The sequence below is a fragment of the Bos indicus x Bos taurus genome, chromosome 5 (assembly GCF_003369695.1).
Source record: "Bos indicus x Bos taurus breed Angus x Brahman F1 hybrid chromosome 5, Bos_hybrid_MaternalHap_v2.0, whole genome shotgun sequence".
In the NCBI taxonomy this organism is placed as follows: domain Eukaryota; kingdom Metazoa; phylum Chordata; class Mammalia; order Artiodactyla; family Bovidae; genus Bos; species Bos indicus x Bos taurus.
Window position 1 is genome coordinate 91,063,241 of NC_040080.1, and position 19,764 is coordinate 91,083,004.

Here is a 19,764-nt window from a genome sequence, read left to right on the forward strand (position 1 = left end):
ATACGTGAAAAAAGCAAGTTACAAAACAGTGTGTATTATGATCCCTTAAAAAAAGTCTCAATATATTGTTCTATGAATCTTAAAAGTCTAGAGAGATAAACAACAAATTATAAATGTTTGTTATCTCTTAAGGCGGTAGGATTCCTGGGTTCACTATGTATATAATTTTAGTTTTCAACAAGCATGTATTACTGTTTAAAAGTTCTTAAAAGACATTTAAAAAATTAAATGCTTCTTTTTTTTTAAGCTAACGTTTTCACTTTCTTTTGCCTTTTAGGTGATTCCAGTGAATTCTGCCGGCTCTCCTGTTGGAGACGTACCGTTCATCCGGTCGGGATTGTTGGGGTTTGTGGGGCCAGTAAGTGATGTTTTCATGTTTGTTTTGGTGCACCTGATTCAAATATTTGTACTTTAGTTCACAGAACAAATTCTTATTAGTCCAAGAGTATTCCAGGGTCGCTTAACTTATATTTAGAGCAGTTTCTGTAAAAGTGTCATAAAGTGAGTAATGCTTATTGCTTCCATTACCCAGATTCATTTTATGCCTTCAAACCAAGACATTATTTTTTACTTTCAAAACTCTTTTCACTTATTCTTGTACATTGCTTTGATTTGATTAATATATTTAAGTAAGTTAGAAGAGTGCTGAAAAAGTTCCGTTCAACAGCAAATGGAAACCATAATAGTGTACAAATCATTTTCATATATATTATCAGTACTGCCTCAGGTGTAACAAAATTCTTTGAAAGAAAATAATTTGTTTTTCAGCATATAGAATTTACAGGTCCTAGGTTTACAGAGACAATTAGGATACAAAACCTATTCTCAAAGAGCTCACTGTTAGTTAGCTTCATGAGCTGGTGAGAAAGGCAGAAGCTAGAGCATGGAGGGCGTTATATAAAATAATGGAAAGTTTGGATTTTATTTTGAGTCAACATATTTCCTCCCATCTCTTGATTACCTTCATATGCTCTTTTTCTCATTTTAACAGTTCAAGTTGTATAAGAAAAGATGTAATTTTATTTTATTTCCTCCCCATCATTAATAGGTGGATGGTGGGGGTGAGGGCATATCTCTAAGAGAATCACTCTCCCAGAAAGAGACATCTACACCTACTGTCTTGACTTAGCACCAAGAAATTCTCAAAAACTGAGCTCCTTTTAGCTTCTCTTCCACCGCTGAGGTCTAAGATGGAGCTCCAGCCATCGCATCTGCATTCCATAAGGCAGGACGGTCCTACTATCTCTTAAGAGAGATTCCCTGAAGCTGCTGAGCAACACTTCTCCTTATATCTCATTGTTGTGAACTAGTCACCTGGCCAAACCTAGCTGCAAAGGAGGCTGAAACGCAGTCTTTATTTAGGTCAGCCATGCCCAGCTAGAAATCCTATTGCTATGAAAGAAATGGAGAAACAGATGTTGGAGGACTAGCAGTGACTGTCTTACTCGCTTTATTTATGTCCACTTTCAGATTGTGCTGGCAATGGCTGATTCTCTTTTGTCTTCTGGGATGACAGAAGGATGGACCAGTAGCTTCTTGAGACTAGAGATTATTCCTTACATAGCCTCATCAGTGTGTGGTGCTGCATTGTACTTAGTGAATCAATGAGTGACATTCAAGTGGAGATGATTACTAGATAATTCAGTATATGTAAATGGTCCAAAAATTTAGGAATTCTGTAATGAATGAGAAAAGTTAGTTTATTGCAAACATGTCTGGGAAAATTATTGATAAAAATTATAAATAATACAATTATTTATACAAATGATGCTTTTAGGACATTGACAGCAGACTTCCTGCAGCTCATTTATTTTATTGGAAAGGAGAGGCTGTTATAATTCCTTAGACCTTTCTTTATTAATTTATTTCTAATCTTACCAGATGGAAACATTACTTATATGAATCGAGACATTCATTCTGACATTAGAACTGTTTTACTCTCTTCCTAATTCCAGTGTTAAATGGCTTAACAGTTTTCTCCTCTGCATCGATTCCATGAATAAGTACAAGATGATGAACTAATAACATAATCCCTGACTGGAGAAATGAACTGTGCTCATTTGGCATCCTAGTTTCTGTCTTTTAGAATTCCTAGCAGTCTAGTGGTTAAGGCTCTGCACTTCCACTGCAAGGGGCATGGGTTTGATCCTTGGTCAAGGAACTAAGATTCCACATGCCACTCTGTGTGGCCAAAAGTAAAGTAAAATTCTTCCCTAAGAAAGAATTTGAATGGATTGTTATCTTATATACTGTTAAGACCCCATTAATTAAAAGATGCCACTGATTCTGAGATGTCAAACACTTTCTTAGAATCTATAAAATACGGTATTTTATTTCAAGATTTATTTCAAGGCAGGGAGTAAAATGTCTGTTTTACTATTTAAATTTTATAAATCTCTGTTACCTTTCAGGGCAGCTTGGTGTTTGTGGTTGGGAAAATGGATGGGTTACTGATGGTTAGTGGTCGAAGACATAATGCTGATGACATTGTTGCTACTGGACTGGCTGTTGAGTCAATAAAGACTGTTTACAGAGGAAGGTGAGTAGTACAAGGTTCAGATGTTAGCACTTCCGGTGAAATCTAAAAATCTCTATAGTGTGAGTTATATTCTGTAAATCCTCTAGATTAGATTGTTTTTTAATAAGTGTAATAGAAACCAGGCTTTCATTATTTATCTTAGAATGTCTGGTTCTTTGGCTGTAATTGAGAGGAATAAGATAACCATATTCTAGTTTTTTATTTTTGATTTCAGTATTTGATTATTACTGTTTGTTGAGTCATGAGGACAGATGAGAATTCTGAAACATTGAACTTCCTACATTCCTTCAATACAAAAGTCACCCCATTCAGTCTAATTGAGATAGGTGCTAGTCTGTAGGAGTTTTACATCTAAGAGTTTATTCTCTTACTTGACTCCAAATTCTTACACCATTTTAATGCAGAGATTTACATAGTACATAAGTGCTAGTTTCAAATTCCATGGATGAAGTCAATCTAATAGCTATAGATATGAAGGCTATCTAATAGCCTTTTTTCTTTGATTATATAATAACGCAAGAAAAGATATTTGAGTAATTGATACCCTTTGCAGTAGTTTTCAGTCATGGATATATGTCTAAAGCAGTCTTGATGTCCCTTAGGTTTTGAAAGAGTAAGAAAAATTGATCAAACGAGTAGAGAACCAGTTCCTGAAATGTGTAGTTTTTCGTAATGGAGTAGCTTCCTTTGAGATTCTGTCTTTGGTCACAGTCACATCACCAGCACTCGGCACGCAGCGCATGCAGTCGGTGTTCATTAAATACGTGTGGGTGAAAGGAAGGAAGGAAGGGAGGCGGTCAGGCACGCCAGCATCCTCAACCCTCCTATGCCTTCCCATTATTTCACACATTCATTCAACAAGCGTATGTTGGTTGCCAGCTGCGTGCCGCTTAGATGCTCGGGGTGTGGCAGTGAGCAACACAGACCATGTCTGCCCTCGGGAAGCTCATGCTCTCATTGGGGGAAGAGCAGGTTAAGGTAACCACATAGGGAAATAGATATCACGACCACGTGAGCTGGTGATGGGGACAAAAATGACACGTGGGGTGGGGGTTCCTGCTGGTTATATGAGGGGAAGGTGGTGGCCCGGGATGCTTCACTAGCAGGGGGACGTTTGAGCGGAGACCTCACTCAGAGCACCCCTCCCCTGGCTGCCAGGTCCCCTGTGACCGTCCGGGCAGGTCTGACCTCTCCCCACCACTTTCTGCTTCACCACCCTGCTCCAGGCACACTGGCCTTCTTGCTGTTCCTCAAACCTGCCAAGCTCGTTCCTACCTCAGAACCTTTTCGCTTTCCGTTCCTTCTGCCCGGAAACCTCTTCCTCCAGATCTCGGCGTGGCTCGCGTCCTCACCTCATTCAGGTCTCTGCTCCAATGTCCACTCCTCAGGGAGGCGCTGCCCACCTCCACACACTGCTCCGCCCCCACCCTGCCTCGGTCCCCCAGTGTATAGCACGACATGACATTATTTCATATTTATTTGTTTGTTCTGTCTCCAACACGCAAGCTCCACGAAGACAGGGACTTTGTCTTATTTATTGCTCCGTCCCAACATTCACGACAGTGGTGCTTAGTACATGTTTTTTGCGTCCTCGTTTCAATGGTAATGATTGTGACGTTTTCTTTTCGAAACTACTCATTCCTGGGCAGTGCAATGGGCATGTCTCCTCTCTGTATTTCCAATTGAGCAAAGCAAATAGGACTGATTGTGAAGGGAGTCCTGATGTGTTTGATCTGTCTCTCTTAGAATTGCTGTGTTTTCTGTGTCTGTATTTTATGATGAGCGCATCGTGGTGGTTGCAGAACAAAGACCCGACGCTTCCGAGGAAGATAGTTTCCAGTGGATGAGCCGTGTGCTACAGGTAAGCACACCTGTGGTCTCTGTTGGGATGGTTGGCTTTGCTGTCAAAGGTGGCAGCAGCCACTGCTGAAGCATTTTCTTCAGTGGACCAGTTACGTTGCCACCTTCTTTTCCTGCCAGTAACTACTCAGATATTCCGGGTAATGTTAGCAAAATCAGATCATTAATAGCATGCCTCCTCATGGACCACAAAATATTTTTCTGCTCAGGTTGCCAAAAACAATTGGATTTGACTTGCCTCAGCAAGTTCTTTGGCTCTTTTGTACCTAAGTGTTTTCTACCCACAAACATTTTAACTGTCCAAATGTGGAACACATGCTTGACATAATTAGTTCCCATGCCAGCAGCCACAGTCTTACTACTTGCCTCAAGTGGTGCCTGATACGAGCTGTTGTTCTTACTTTGAAGGAGCTTTACTGTGGAGTTAGAGACCTAGGTGAAATAAACCACTAGGGAAGGAGGAAGATTTGGGCTCAATAGGAAAGATGTGTTTCTAGGGTATCAGGCCAGAATGATGCAGAGAGCCTGGTGTTCGTTTAGAATCATACTTTGAATCCCAGCTCTACTCCCTACCACATAAATGCCTTTAGACCACATGCTTCACCTCACTGAGTTTCTTTCTTCATCTGTAAAGTGGGGACAAAATTATCTGTACTTCAGAGCTATTGGAAGGTTAATGGATGTGGTAATTAGATAATGAAATATTTAGTGCCTGCATTCAGTAAAAGATGATGGTGATTATCGTTAATATAAGAATCATCATAAGCAAAATCTCTAGTAAAGAATTTAGAGAATATTTGTTGGATGAATGGATGGTCCAGAGGAAGCATGGACTGTCCTTCTCAGGCAATTTGTATGTATTGGGTTGTTCCCAGTGTCTGTAACTTGGCTGCTTGGGGCATTTGGATTTATTTACTGCCAGCTAGTAGTAAAGCTGTAGAAGTGATGTGAGCATGAGATGAGTGGTAGCACTGGACGACTTGTAAGATTCATCTGTCTGCAGGATCTGTGATTCTGAATTGTCAGCTGGCAGAGCATAGGCTGTTTGTAGTGGAAAATCAGAAAAAGGAAAGAGAATCTACTGAGATAGACTAGATAGAAAAAAAAGCAGGGAAGAAAGTAGGACTGGGTGGTCTCTGAAAGATGATTAAAAACCAGACTTGCTAAGGGAGTTTTTTTTCATACTGTTCATATTTTCAAACCCACTGCTTGTTTCATTCAGAAAGAATTTTGAGGAATAGTGGTAGACTCTTGTGGTGAATTATGCATTTTTCCTGTGATAGGAAGCAAATTCCCCAGGTTGTTATTTTCCCCTGGAAAGCAACTGTAAGAATTAGATGCAGTGCTATCTCACTAATCCAAGTTTTTGTTAAAGTCATTTTTGGGTTTGATTAGGGTGTGAAATAAGAGGTCATTATCTTATTTGTAATTTCTCAGCTTGGGGCTCTTGGATCCATAGAAGAACAGTAAGAATACCATATGTTCTGTAGGTTAGAGCCCAGAGGTTGTTTAATTCCAGGTCTGTGTATGATATAAATTAACTCAGCCCCTTCTAAGGAAGGTGGTCAGTAAATGACTTACCAGGTACTGTATTTTTTTGTTTTTGTTTTCTTGGCCATACAGCTTGTGGGATCTTGGTTCCCCAACCGGGGATTGATCTCATGCTCCTTGCCATGAAACCAGAGTCCCAACCACTGGACCACCAGGGAAGTCCCCAGGTGGTATATTTTCAGTGGAAAATCCAGGCCACACATGATACATTTTCATATTCTAAGATAGCAGAGACTTAGGAACTCTTCCAGACTTCCCATTTCCTAGTTATTGCTGTTGGTTAGTGGCATAGTCTGAGGAATATGCAATTCAAGTTTATTCCTTTGCCATCTTAAGCCTTTGTAATAAAAGGGCTTAATCCATCTTTTATGGCTCTTGGTCCATTCTTCTTCTCAGGCTAGATCTCCTCTTCATTAAGACTTGTGGGTAATACAAAAGAATCCTCTCAGGACTTCCCTGGTGGTTCAGTGGTTAAGACACTGTGCTTCCACTGTGGCGGGACCGGGGTTCAGTCCCTGTTCTGGGGATTAATATCCTACATGCTGCATGGTAATGCTAAAAAAAGAAATAATAAAAAAAGAACCCTCTCACATGGTATGTTTGGAACTGGTATTGATAGTTGAGCAGTCAGTTTTCAAAGGCGATTGAAGCAGGAAACTGTAACAGTGAGAACTGCTTCAACTGCTAAATTTGAACACAAAGTATACCAGTGTGCTTTCCTTCAGTGCAGACGCCTGTGCCTCTGAGTACACCAGTTTGAGTTCCAGGTCAGCTTACTTCCCTAAACTACATCCAAATGCATTGTCTTTAGTTTCTGGTTTCATTTCAAGTTAGACTAGAACGTGAGTATTTGAAAAGAAACTAGAATACATAATACTTGCCTTTTAGAATGAACTTGCCCATTGCAATGAATATCAACAGTAGTTTGTTAGGAGCTCACCTCTAATAAGTCTTTCAAAAGCATAGCTCTTCGTATTGTTTTGCATTCATATTTTATCATTTGATATGGTAGTTAATTAAATTATATAAACAGCAATACCAAGAACAGCAGGTGTGAAAGGTATAGCAGCAGGCACAGCTGAGCTCGGGGAGTGCACAGCTGGGTAGTTGGGAGCAGGGGTGAACCCCTGCACCCCGAGAGCTGGTGGCCTCCAGGACTCAGTGTGCAGCGGCCTCACCTAGACGTTTTGCAAATGGGATGCCCACTAACCTGGTGAACCATTTAAGCAAGGGCTTGCTTACAGAGGTTCTGTTGTGGTCATACTAGAAATACTTTGCCTCTATTTAATGAGCTATGTTGGACATCTAAAATATTAAAAGAACCAAAACAAATTTGTAGGTTTTAGACATTATCACTCAAGAGAGAACACATTGAGGCTTGGAAATCAGTATCTGCCTCTGTCCATTTGGATTGGATTTCACTCCACTGCCGTCGCTGGAAGGATTAGGTACCTTTAGATTTATGGGATCCTAATCATCTATCAGATTCTAGACCGAGAATCAAGAGAAAAAGAAAAACCCTATAGTAGAAATGTTAGGAGGATGCCAAATGTTACAAAATTAACCTAACTGAATATTTTTCTTCATATTTTTCTAGGCAATTGATAGCATTCATCAAGTGGGGGTTTATTGTCTTGCTCTGGTGCCTGCCAATACACTGCCCAAAACTCCGCTGGGAGGGATCCACATATCTCAGACGAAACAGCTCTTTCTGGAGGGATCGCTACATCCTTGCAATATCCTCATGTGCCCACATACGTGCGTGACCAATTTGCCAAAACCCCGGCAAAAGCAACCAGGTAATATGCTGACTTTAAAGACATGATGTGAAAATTGTAACTTCAAGAGGCTGAATTCTTTCACTGTGATTTTTTTCTCTAGAAAGTAAGTAACACGAGAATAGTATCAGCAGACCAAAAGCATGGAGGATTGAGATTTTTGTAAACTGGCTTGTCCAGGTTTACTATTGGCTCAGTCTTCTGAACAATTCTCAGTAGAGTGCCACCATTTTCCATGATGTAAGGCATGGGATCGAGGTGATCAGATTCCCACCGGGGGAGGTAGAAAAAAGCAAGTCCTAAAAAAAAAAAAAAAAAGAAAAGAAAGCAAGTCCTATAAAGCAAGGTTCTGACAATAAGACAGCTTGTATTTATTGAGTGCTTACTAAGAGCTAAATACTAGTTAACTTTTACATTTTATAATGTGATCCTAAAGCTTTGTCCTCAGCTATGGAAAGTGAAGTCCAGAGAAGTTGAGAATTATGCCAAAAGTCATATAGCAGGTTAGACCTAGGTTATGGGGCTAACTGAGAAGGAGACTAAAGGCAGGAGTAATTGATGGATGGTCAGTCATGTTAAAATATCTATTTAATCCAACATGAAGCCAGAAAGTTTTATTGATATTTTTTCATTTAAATGAGAAGTTAACAAGAGCTTCTAGTTTCTTGTATGCTTGGAAACACATGAGAGCCAAAATCTGGTCTTGACAGTTCCCACTGCTACCACACACACTTGCATACACACTTACACACACATACAGAAACACACTGTGTACATCAGCATGTGTACAAATGTGTTGAGAAGAGGACATAAAAGTGGAGGATTAGGAAGACAAAGGGAAGTATGAAATTGAATTATATTTCCATTAAGACTACTTTTGCTGAAAAGTAAATATGATGTACAATAATAAAATATAAGATAAGCTTCTGACTCTCTAGAGTATTTTTATTAGGATATTAGTAGTTATTACTTCAGTGGTCTGGCCGTTGGAAGATCGTATCACAGTTGGTTATCTAGAGATTATTGTCGGCTCACCAAGTAACCTTACCTTGGTAAAAGTGTGCATAGAGCTAAAGTATATATAGTATTTATTAGTTTCTGCTAGTGGAAAAAAGAGTTTATGGAAATTAATATTCTAAAGGAGCAGTTAGAATCAAGAAACCTGTACATTACTAATCAAGAAATACATAAAAAGATGTATTTTCATATTTCCTGCCTAAGTATCTGATAGAGAAGACATAGAAGTCCTTCTCCATCATATATTCTGTTATCCTGAAGTCCTACATTCATTTGTTGTTTGAGTGAAATCCCATTTTAAATAGCATTTAATCTAGAATTCCTTTAACAAAGCTTTTATGTCAGTAGATGCTTAAAAGATGCAACTCAGAGACATAGCATTAATAGATGTTTAAAACATTGCTTTTGCTAGCCGGATTTCACCTAATTTTACTAAATGATGAGACCTAAATAAAAGGTTTATTCATAAGCCCCCATAGGCAAAGCATCCACCTGTCTGAGGAAGGCGTTATGTTTGGATTCTGTGTTTTTGCTGTCATGATGGTCTGCTAAGATCTTAGTGGAACACGTATGTGTCAGACCAAAGCGGCTTGAAAATTGAGACATATATGGAGCAGACATGATGTGGGGATGGCGTGAGAGGTTGGAGTTTTAAGAAGAATACAGGAGTGTGGAGATGGATGGGAGTGAAGTAAGAAAGGAAAGGAGGGGAAGAAGAAGATCGAAACGGTGTTAAGGCAGCCCAGGGACAGAAATTTCATTGAAATTCCTGTTAAGCTATTGTATAAAGAACAAGGAGTGTTAGGACTGGTTTTGGGTGCAGGTTTCAGAAGAGCGTAACAGCTGCTTAACCAAGAGAAAAGTTTATGTCTTTCTCAGGTGAAAGGAATCCAGAGTTAGGCAGTCCAGGGCTAGGATGGTAGGTCCTCAGTCACTGTGGATCCAGCATCCTGTCCTGCCGTGCTGGCGCTGTTCTCAGTTAACTGCTGTCACAGATACGCTGCATGACAAATAACCCTAAAACTCAGTGGTTTAAAGTAAGAACCATTTAGTTTTCACTCATGGAATGTGGGTCTGCTGACCCTGACTGGGCTCAGCTGGCCTTGGCTTGGCTCCAGACTGTAAGTTGGGTTCAGAACTGTTCCATGTGTCTCATCAGGCAACCAGCAGCTAGCTGGGCCGTATTTTCCTCAAGGCAGATGGCAGAAGCGAGAAGCCAAGCCAGACCATACAAGCATACTTAGAGCTTCTGTTTGCTTCTTGTTTCCTAACATTTTATTGTCCAAAACAAGTCAGACATGCCCAAAGTCAGTGGAACAGAGGGGTGTATACTCTGCTCATCTAATCACGGCAAGGAAGACTTAAAAGAAAACAAAACAATCTTCTCCAGCCAGCCTTAGCATACTGCCTCAGGGTTCATTTAAGCTCCTGACCTCCAGCCATCAGTTCTGCATCCTAGCTAGCAGGAGGAAAAGACAAAGAAGGGAGTACCTTCCCCTTTAAACACATCTTCTAGAAATTGCACTTATTACTTACCCTTAAGTATTATCCTCCCACACTAAAGAACATAGTCCTTCCATGTTTCCTCTGCAGGGGTCACAGGTGCAATTTCTGGTTAGAAAACTAAGATCCTGCATGCTGCATGGCGCAGCCAGAAAATAAAGAATGCAGTCTTTTTTTCAGGCATTTGCCCAACTAAAAACTGGGGGTTGTGGGGAATTCCCTGGTTGTCCAGCAGTTAGGACTCCTTGCTTTCACTCCTGAGACGTGGGTTCAGTCCCTGAGGAAAAAGCTAAGATCTTGCAAGCTGCACAGTGTGGCCCAAAAGCCCCAAAACAAAACACCAGGGGTTGTGTTTTTTGTTTGTTTTTTCTTTATTTAGTTGTTCTGGGTCTTAGTTGTGGCACACAGAATCTTGGACCTTCATTGCAGCATGCAGGATCTTTTTTTAGTTGCAGCATGAAAACTCTTAGCTGTGGCATGTGGAGTCTAGTTCCCTGACCAGGGATTGAACCTGGGCCCCCTGCATTGGGAGCGCAGAGTCTTAGCCACTGGACCACCAGGGAAGTCCCTGGATGTTCTGTTTTTAAGGCAGAGAGGAGAATAGAATTGGAGTTGATGACCAGCAGTCTTTGCCACTGAAAACTTACAGAATTTTGTGGGGAGAATAAGAAGGCATGTTATGAGTACATGGACTCAAGAAATGTTCACAGAAGGACCTCAAGAACTTACTGCTGAATTATTTTTGTCATTTTAAATTACTCTGAAAAATTCACTTTTAAAAAATGTCACGCCTTTATTAACTTTACAGTGTGAGTCCAGGATTGGACAGCTTACACAGTCATATACATTGTGAGTCCTACCTATATAGAAAGGCTATCTCCAGCAGGATATATCTGTGACTTATTAAGTAGTCTCTTGGGAAAGAGTTTTGCATATTATACTTAAAATTTCAGTGGACAAATGCTTTCTAGATGAAAACTGTTCAGCAGAGTATTGGAAGTACTTTACCCTTTAAGCTGTGATGGTTTTTTTCTTTCTTTTTTTTTTTTCAAATTTAAAATTTTTCTTTAACTTTTCATTTTGGAATAATTTCACTTAAAGTTGCCAAACAGTGAAAGAATTCCCTTATTCTCTCTACCCAACTTCCCCAAATATTTTAAAGTGTTTCTATGATTTAAGTAGTTTTTGTCCCAGCTGTTTCAGTGCATTCATAATCAACATATTTTGGCAATAAACATTATTTAATATGAATCCAAGCATACGATCAGCATTATTCAGAACTCAGCTGGCAATAAGTTTTGTTAAGTTTTAGCCATCTTCTTAGTTTGACACATTAGAATCTTAGTCTTTAAGTGACCATCAAGAAAGGCATACAGTGCCTTAGCGTTATTGAGAAAGGGCGAGTTTTCTCTTGTTTTCTCTTGAGAAAGGGAGGTTTTACTTTTTTCCCCCCAAGTGTCAAGCCTATGGGAAAGTTAAAAGAATACTGTAATGAACACCCATATACATTCCCCTAAATTCAGTAATTGTTATTTTTCTTAGACTGAACTCTTAGAAAGTAAATTTCTGACATCATGACACTTCACCCCCACATATTTCAACTGTGTTATCTCTAGAGCAGCAGTCCCCAACCTTTTTGGCACCAGGGAAGACAATGTTTCATGGAAGACAATTTATCCACAGACCAGGGGTGGCTAGGGGATGGTTTTGGGATGATTCAAATGCATTACATTTATTGTGCACTTTATTTCTATTATTATTTACATTAGCTGCACCTCAGATTATCAGCCATTAGATTCTGGAGGTTGGGGACCTCTGCTCTAGAGAACAGAAACATTCTTCTGGAATTTTCCTAATCAGCCACAATGCCATTATCCTGTTAAGAAACTTAGCATTAATTTAATGCTATCATTTAATAATATACAGCCGATATTCATTTATCTCTCCTTGTTTATATAGCTGATTTTTTTTTTTTTTTAACTGAGTATCCAGTCAGGGTCACAGGCTTTCATGTCCTTTAACTTAAAAGCTCCCAAACTTCTTTTGTCTTCAAGACACACATATTTTTGAAGAATCCAGACCAATTGTCCGGTGCAGTGTCCCACAATGTGGATTTGTTTACTCACTTAAAGCCCTTCTGATATTCCTGATGAACTTACTCTCAGTCCTCATAGATGGCAGATTTCTTTTCAGAATGGAGATATTCATTACTGTTAAGCCTGCTAGTTAGGGTTTTATCTGTGATTGGAGCAGATAAAAATTACTTATCAATAGGAACCAATGCAACCAATCATCACCTCCTGAGAGTGAAAACTCCCCTCTACTCTGTCCCTCCCTCCGCCCCCGCTAACCCCGTCCGTCTCTCCCGTAGTCCTGTTTTCTGGCACTTGCTGCCACCTGATGTTATTTATTTGTGTATGTATTTATTGGTTGCCTTTCCCGCTAGAATTCAAACTGTCTTGTTTGCTCTTGTATCCCAGTGCCTAGAAGGGTGCTCAGTCAGTGTGGTTGAATTTGGTTGAACATTTGAATCAGCTTTGGTCAGTCTGGAAATGCTTGTGGGCGGAAGGTGCTACATCACTTGGATTCTCATCTCCTGAGGTTTGACTTTTGCTCTTAACTTGCAGGTGTAGGCCCTGCTTCTGTGATGGTTGGGAATCTGGTTGCAGGAAAACGCATAGCACAAGCTGCAGGAAGGGATCTCGGGCAAATTGAAGAGAATGATTTAGTGAGGAAGGTAAGTGTTCCAGAAATGTTGACTTTTATAGACAAGTCAAGGACAGAACCTAGGCTTCAGATAACAGATGGGAGATGCATTGTCCAGCTTTTTAAAAGTTGCTGACCCTGATTCTTTTTTCCTGCCTTATGATTTCAGCACCAGTTTCTGGCGGAGATTTTACAGTGGCGAGCCCAGGCAACTCCTGATCATGTCCTCTTCATGTTGTTAAATGCCAAGGTATTAAACATTCAGTTGCATATCTAATCAGCTGGCTATTGTGAGAGTACCTTAGGCACTCTTGATCTCTTTCTTTCATCAGAAAATTTCAGTTGCCAACTCTGAGGGGAGAGTTATTGCTTTCTCCTTGTTTTGATATATGAGGATAAATTGTGCAGTTATTTCAAGGCTGAAATGAGATCTCCTGAAGTGTCGTTCAGTACTGTCTCTTTTTTATCACAATCAAGTCGTCTTTATTCAGATAGGAACAGTAGGGACAACCATGTAATTGCAAGATCTACAGATGTGCAGAATGCATTGTGTCAGTGTAATTTTTACTCAGTTTGACTTTTCGTTCTTTGATTTCCACCAGAAATAAAATGACCTTAGGTCAGCATTTTAAAAACCAGAGTAATTTTTAGCACATACTTAATTGATTTTTTGCTAACCTAAAAAGCCAATTGAAAATTATTCAAGAATATATTTTACTGCTTTCTAATGGATGGATCACCAGAATATTATATTTTTTACGTTATACATCTTATGGGAGTCTGTTGAGATTTGTGGATTTTAATGGCTGAACCATTCCCTTCTCCTAGGGATCTTCCTGCTCCAGGGATCGAATCTAGGTCTCCTGCATTGCAGGCACATTCTTTACAGTCTGAGCCACAGGGAAGCCGCTTTAATGGCTGAGTCAGGAGCTAAAAGTACTGTGACCTTTGCATAGAACAGTATTTCTCACCAACAGGCAGAAGACTGGAGGATCTATTGGCATCTCTTAGGGGACTTACCCAGATTGCCCCCTTCTGCCCCAGCCCCTTGAATTCTGATACATACACGCACACATACACACAACATTGAGAGTTTATATAGTGACAGAACTGAGAGGAATATATTGTGCATCTTAATGAAGAGTCAGTTAAAATCTTAAGAACCATTGCTCTGTGGTAGAAAACTTTGGGACTTCCTTGTCCATCTCTGCATGAAGCGGGCTTCTCTTTAAGCCCATGGATTGATTAGAGTGCTCCCATTTCACTAAGATGATGTCAGTCTAGCTTGTTGCCCAGTCCACTCCCGGGCTTGGCTACAGTTAAAGTTACAGCCCAATAAAAATCATACTCCAGATAAATTTGTTGGTGAACTTAAGTTTAAATTTGCTTTTTGGTTAGAGAAATAATATATATGGGTAACTAAAGGACATGAAGTCCATGTATTCTGTGTATTTTAACATTTTACCTTGGATTAGCCCAAGCCACCAGAAAGCTTAAGAACCATACAACAATGTTCTCTTATGCCAGGAAAATGCTTCTTAAAGAAGTTTAGTTTGGTGCTGTACCATGGACCGAAAAGCAGGCGATTGTGATTATTCTCTGGTGGTCCAGTGCTTAGAACTCTGCGCTTTCACTGCAGGGTGCCCGAGTTCAGTCCCTCATTGGGGAGCTGAGATCCCACAAGCCACGCAAAAAAAAGGCTGTTGTAAGAAATGGCCTTATGAATTTAACCTTGATTTTAGCCAAAGAAATATTCTTAATGTCCTACAGTAGACAACTGACTAAATAATTTATGGCATATAAACAAAATACTATGCAGTCATTAAAAACAATGTTGTAGAAGAATCGTTGATGACCCAGAAAATATTCATGATGTGGAAGTAGGAAAAGTAGAATATAAAACTTTAATAAGGGAGTACTTACTGAAGACCCTGTCCTAGATGCTTTCCATTTCATAGTTCATTTTAAGATCGAGTTAACGGAGGCACGGAGACATAAAATCACTTGCCTGAGTTCGCAGGGCCCAGGGCTAGGACTAGGAATTTAGCTCCTTCATTTGAACCCAGACTGGCTTCAGGGCCCGCATTCTTAGCCAGTGCACTCTATAGCCTCTGGCGTAATATAGTATGATATATTTTTTTTAATGTTTCATGTGAATTTATATACAATATATACTTATATGTTGTATATAAGTATATACATACACACATATATATACATACATACAATATATACTTTTTAAAAACTAGGAAAATACACACCAGAATGTTATATATATATATATGTTATATATATATATATACATACATACAATATATACTTTTTAAAAACTAGGAAAATACACACCAGAATGTTAATAGTGGTTCCAGCTTATATTTACTAATCTGTATCTTCCAAATTTCCTATATTGAACACCTACTGTTTTATATTCATGAAACTTAAAAGTTATTTCTCCAAAAACTAGCTCAGTAAACTTGTTTTTATCATGAGGTTTTAAAAATTAAGTTTTTAAATAATGAGGACGATGTGCTATTGGCACTGTATAGACAAATAATAGTTTGATTTTATCTGGTGAATTGTAAGGTTCAGTTCAGTTCAGTTCAGTCGCTCAGTCGTGTCCGACTCTGCGACACCATGAATTGCAGCACGCCAGGCCTCCCTGTCCATCACCAGCTCATTGTAAGGTAGGCATACCCAATACAGGACCAAAACTCATATATTTGTGCACCAGTGTATATTAGAATGAATAGTCTATCAGAAGTAGAATGGATGAGTAACTTGTGGTATGTTCTGATAATTAAATGCTGTGCAGTAACAAAAACGGATGAACCTACACCTAGGTGCCACAGCCTAGATGACACTTCATAGAATGTTGAAAGAAGTAAAGCACAAAATATACATGTACAGCACAATTCTATGAAAATCAAATACTTCATAGATGGTAAAAATATGAAGAAAAAGAAAGCCACTAACATTAAAACGTCACGATAGTGGTCCCCAATGGATGGCATCACTGACTCGATGGACATGTAAGCTCTGGGAGTTGGTGATGGACAGGGATGCCTGGCGTGCTGCAGTCCATGGGGTCGCAAAGAGTTGGACACAACTGAACTGATGGAGGGAAGGGGGCTTCCCAGGTGGCACAGTGGTAAAGAATCTGCCTGCCAGTGCAAGTGACACAAGAGACACAGGTTCGATCCCTGGGTCAGGTAGATCCCCTGGAGAAGAAAAGGACAACCCACTCCAGTATTCTTGCCTGGAAAATTCCATGGATAGAGGAGCCTGGTGGGCTACAGTCCATAGAGTCGCAAAGAGTCAGACATGACCATGCGCCTGAGCCCCAGCCATGGAGGGAAGGAGAGGGCTGGTGAGGGTGTCCATGGGGTGCTTTTGAGCTGCTGGCCGTGGTCTTTTTCACATCAGGCTGGTTCTTAACCTGCATTTTCAGATCTTCTGTGCATTCCCACTTGGGTGTTATATTTACAAAGGAACAGGGGTTCAAAAGCCCAGCTAAGTAAAACTTGAATTGACAAGAAGGATTATTTATGAAGACCCGCAGGAGAAATTATTCTCAAGACCTTTATTGTTAGCTAGCAGACTCAGGTTCACTGTTCCTGTTTTCGTTTCCGTCTCTGCTGTTAGAATACATGGAGCCAGACTTGTGTTTTTCTCATAGCAAATGTATTTGACCACATAGCCAGTGTCCTGACCTCATTCTTGCCTTCATCCTACTTTTCTTTATTTTCTTTCTACTTTTATTTCTTCACTTAAAAAAAAATTGCTATATAGTTTTAAAGCTGCTTTACATAAGAAAGACTGTAAATACATATGTTTGATTTGAGTTAATGTTGTTAGTCCCTCAGTGCTTTCAGACACTGAGAAAGAAAAAGTAAGACCACACACGTCTTTCGGTGCTTGGGAAAGTTTCACTGAATTTGATAGCAAGGCACACGCCTTTGATGTAGTGTCAGATTGGCCGCATTTGTTACCGTTGTATTTCATTACTGAGCTTCGCCCATGCGTATACTGTCTTCTGTTCCAGGGCACTACAGTGTGCACAGCCAGCTGCCTTCAGCTTCATAAGCGAGCAGAGCGGATTGCGGCCGTCCTTGGTGACAAGGGGCATCTAAACGCGGGAGAGAACGTGGTGCTGCTCTATCCACCTGGTGAGCGCTGGCTCGGTAGACTGCACAATCTCTGTTACTAGACTGCTGACCCTAAGAGGACAGGAGCTCAGGGCCACCGTACGTGACCACATGGGCTGTGCATGGAAGCTGCTGCCGTGCAGACAACCCCTCCCTCCAGAGTTGTGTGGTATGGGGGTTCTGGCTGGGACCGAGCCTGTTGTACTTACTCTTGTATTTCCACTGTCTAGCTCAGTATGGTAAATACTGAATGAGTGGTGATTTCTTGACTTTTGGAAACACTCAAAAAAGACTGTTTCTAGGAGTGCTCAGGAACTGTTCACCCAGTTTCCAAAAATATGTTGTGCATGAACTCTGACTTAAATTCTCCACATGATAATTGGTGCTTACTGTCCCTCGATTATTACTGCTTTCATCTTCCACACTCTATAATCTAGTTCAGCAACCTCTTCACAGCAAGAGGGACTCAATTATTTGATGACAGTTTGGTGTATTCAGAATTTTAGGCAGACTATTTCAGTTGTCCCTTCCTTTAGTCTTTTGTCACCTAACCTCCTCATACATCCAGGCTTCTGTGGTCTTTTATCCCATTTACTTCATTTTACTCAGTGATTCTTACTTGCTCTTCTATTTATATTGATACTAAGATTTTTTAGAAGCTGTTAAGAACAACTTTGTTCTGGGAGGTTATTTTCTGTCCACCAGTTAATCACGGTGATGGACATCGGCATTGCCCGAGGGGGCTGCCCTCCGAGTCCTTATATTGCAGAGGCTTTGTATCAAGTGACGTTTTGCCTCCCTAAAACCTGCACCCAACAGGGAAGTGACATCTCAGGGGTCTGATTGTTCTTAAAACATAGTGGCCTTCTTAAGATTGAAAGAAAGCTCAGATGCTCCTCATCTCTCCTTTCCCATTGTTTTATTTCCCAAGTGAAACAGCCCTAATCTCTGCACTTATTCTTTCCTAAATAATATCAAGTAATGATGTCAAAATACCTTCTTCAGGTATCTTTCAAGTGTTTTCTTTGCTTCTGACTTCCTTTTTCATTTGTTTATTCTTGGCATCTCTATATTTTTTAAAAAGTTGTTTTATATGCTTCCTTCTTTTACCTTCAGTTTCTTCTTAAGTTAAAAAATTTCTAGGAATTTCCCTGGTGGTCCAGTGGTTAAGATGCCACAGTTCCAAGGTAAGGGGCATGGGTTCCATCCCTGATCAGGGAACTAAGATCCCATATGCCACACAGCCAAAAAACTTCTTTTTTTCTTTAAAAAAAAAAAAAAAATTCTGATAATGTCTCCATTAAATTTTGGTCTAGTTAACCTGTCTGGCACACGATTTAATAAGCTAGGTTTGGAAACTCTGCCTTTTGCTTTCTCAGTGACAAACCGGGCCGCTAATTGGCTGTGTCTTGCAGGCATAGAGTTAATCGCTGCATTCTACGGCTGTCTGTACGCGGGGTGCATACCTGTGACTGTCAGACCCCCTCATGCTCAGAACCTCACAGCCACGTTGCCCACTGTCCGCATGATTGTTGACGTAAGTATAACTTTGCTTGTCCACATCTCATAAAGCCCCAAGTCAGACAACTAAGGATCCTTACTCTTTTCCAGTTTAGTTGAGTCAAGAAGTCAAATCTAACTCCTGAAAAGTACCTCCTTTTCCTTATCTGATCACAGTGACCAGCATTTTTAGTGAAGAAATATGGAAAAGCTGTTTTTGGTGAGATACAGGATTATGTTTTTATCATAAACATTAAGGAAGTAAGTGAAGGTGCCATTTAGTAATTAGTTCTCCATAAAACTTGTTTTTTTTCCTTTCTTCTTACAAAAATTCTAATATTTTTTCCTGCATACTAACCAAGATAATTTTAGATGCCAAACTGAATTCTCCTGATGGAAGGTCACTTTTTGGGGGTTTAGTCTTACAAAATCATTTGGTATATTATTAAAAAGGTGTCCAGATCTTGCTCTGAAAGTGATAGATGTTTCTGTAGGAAATGAGAATTGAAGACAGTGAAAGAAATCTGTATTGCATCATATCCTAATGTACTTTAAAGCAAATTGCAAAATTCCAATTGATGTAACATTTGTTTCTCTAAGAACTGCTGCTCTGGCAGCAGCTGGAACCTGCAGTATAGAAGCCACATTCACCACAGATGATTTTTCTACAGAGTTCAGTTCAGCAGGACGCCCTGGTTACAGTGTGCAAAGTAGGCCGGGGCAGCAGGGAAGGGAGTTTCCTTCCACCGACACGGTTTGAGTAGTAAGGGAAGTCGGTGACTTTGCATTTCCACGTGCAGATGTGTGGGAGAGCTTGGTTCCTGTGAGCTTGCAGAGTCCACCAAGTTCAGGATATGTTTTCTAGGTCCAGTGCAGTTCACCACTCCCTGGACTGTTGCAAACAGTACCCGCTTCAGAGATGATCCTCTGACACCTCTCATTCCCTGAGTACCACAGAAATCCATGTTTCTATTTTATTATGGTCTTCATGAAATCAATAGATCTGGGGTCCATCCTGAGATTGTGACCATGGAATATCTGAGAATCACTGTTGTAAATAGTAAGCTGTGTTGTGAACAAGTCCATCATTCTAGTTCAGTGTATTTTCAGAACAAACGTAAGGGGAATACTGACTTCCATTGTCCTGTGTGCGTTCTTTGAAAGG

General features: G+C 40.1%; 1 protein-coding gene and 1 non-coding gene across 4 annotated transcripts in view; one reads left to right on the forward strand and one right to left on the reverse strand.

Annotated features, from left to right (window-relative positions):
- Nucleotides 1–19,764, forward strand: part of DIP2B (disco interacting protein 2 homolog B) — a 229,803-nt gene that overhangs the window by 189,562 nt on the left and 20,477 nt on the right. For all 3 annotated transcript variants that reach the window (XM_027542839.1, XM_027542841.1, XM_027542840.1), the window contains 8 exons: nt 278–358; nt 2,412–2,539; nt 4,286–4,400; nt 7,548–7,749; nt 12,876–12,985; nt 13,124–13,204; nt 16,997–17,120; nt 18,515–18,636. In XM_027542839.1, the coding sequence (XP_027398640.1) occupies nt 278–358; nt 2,412–2,539; nt 4,286–4,400; nt 7,548–7,749; nt 12,876–12,985; nt 13,124–13,204; nt 16,997–17,120; nt 18,515–18,636 (963 nt within the window). The remainder of the gene's footprint in view (nt 1–277; nt 359–2,411; nt 2,540–4,285; nt 4,401–7,547; nt 7,750–12,875; nt 12,986–13,123; nt 13,205–16,996; nt 17,121–18,514; nt 18,637–19,764) is intronic.
- Nucleotides 10,739–10,811, reverse strand: TRNAG-CCC. Its single transcript has one exon. It is a non-coding gene; the product is annotated as a tRNA-Gly (tRNA).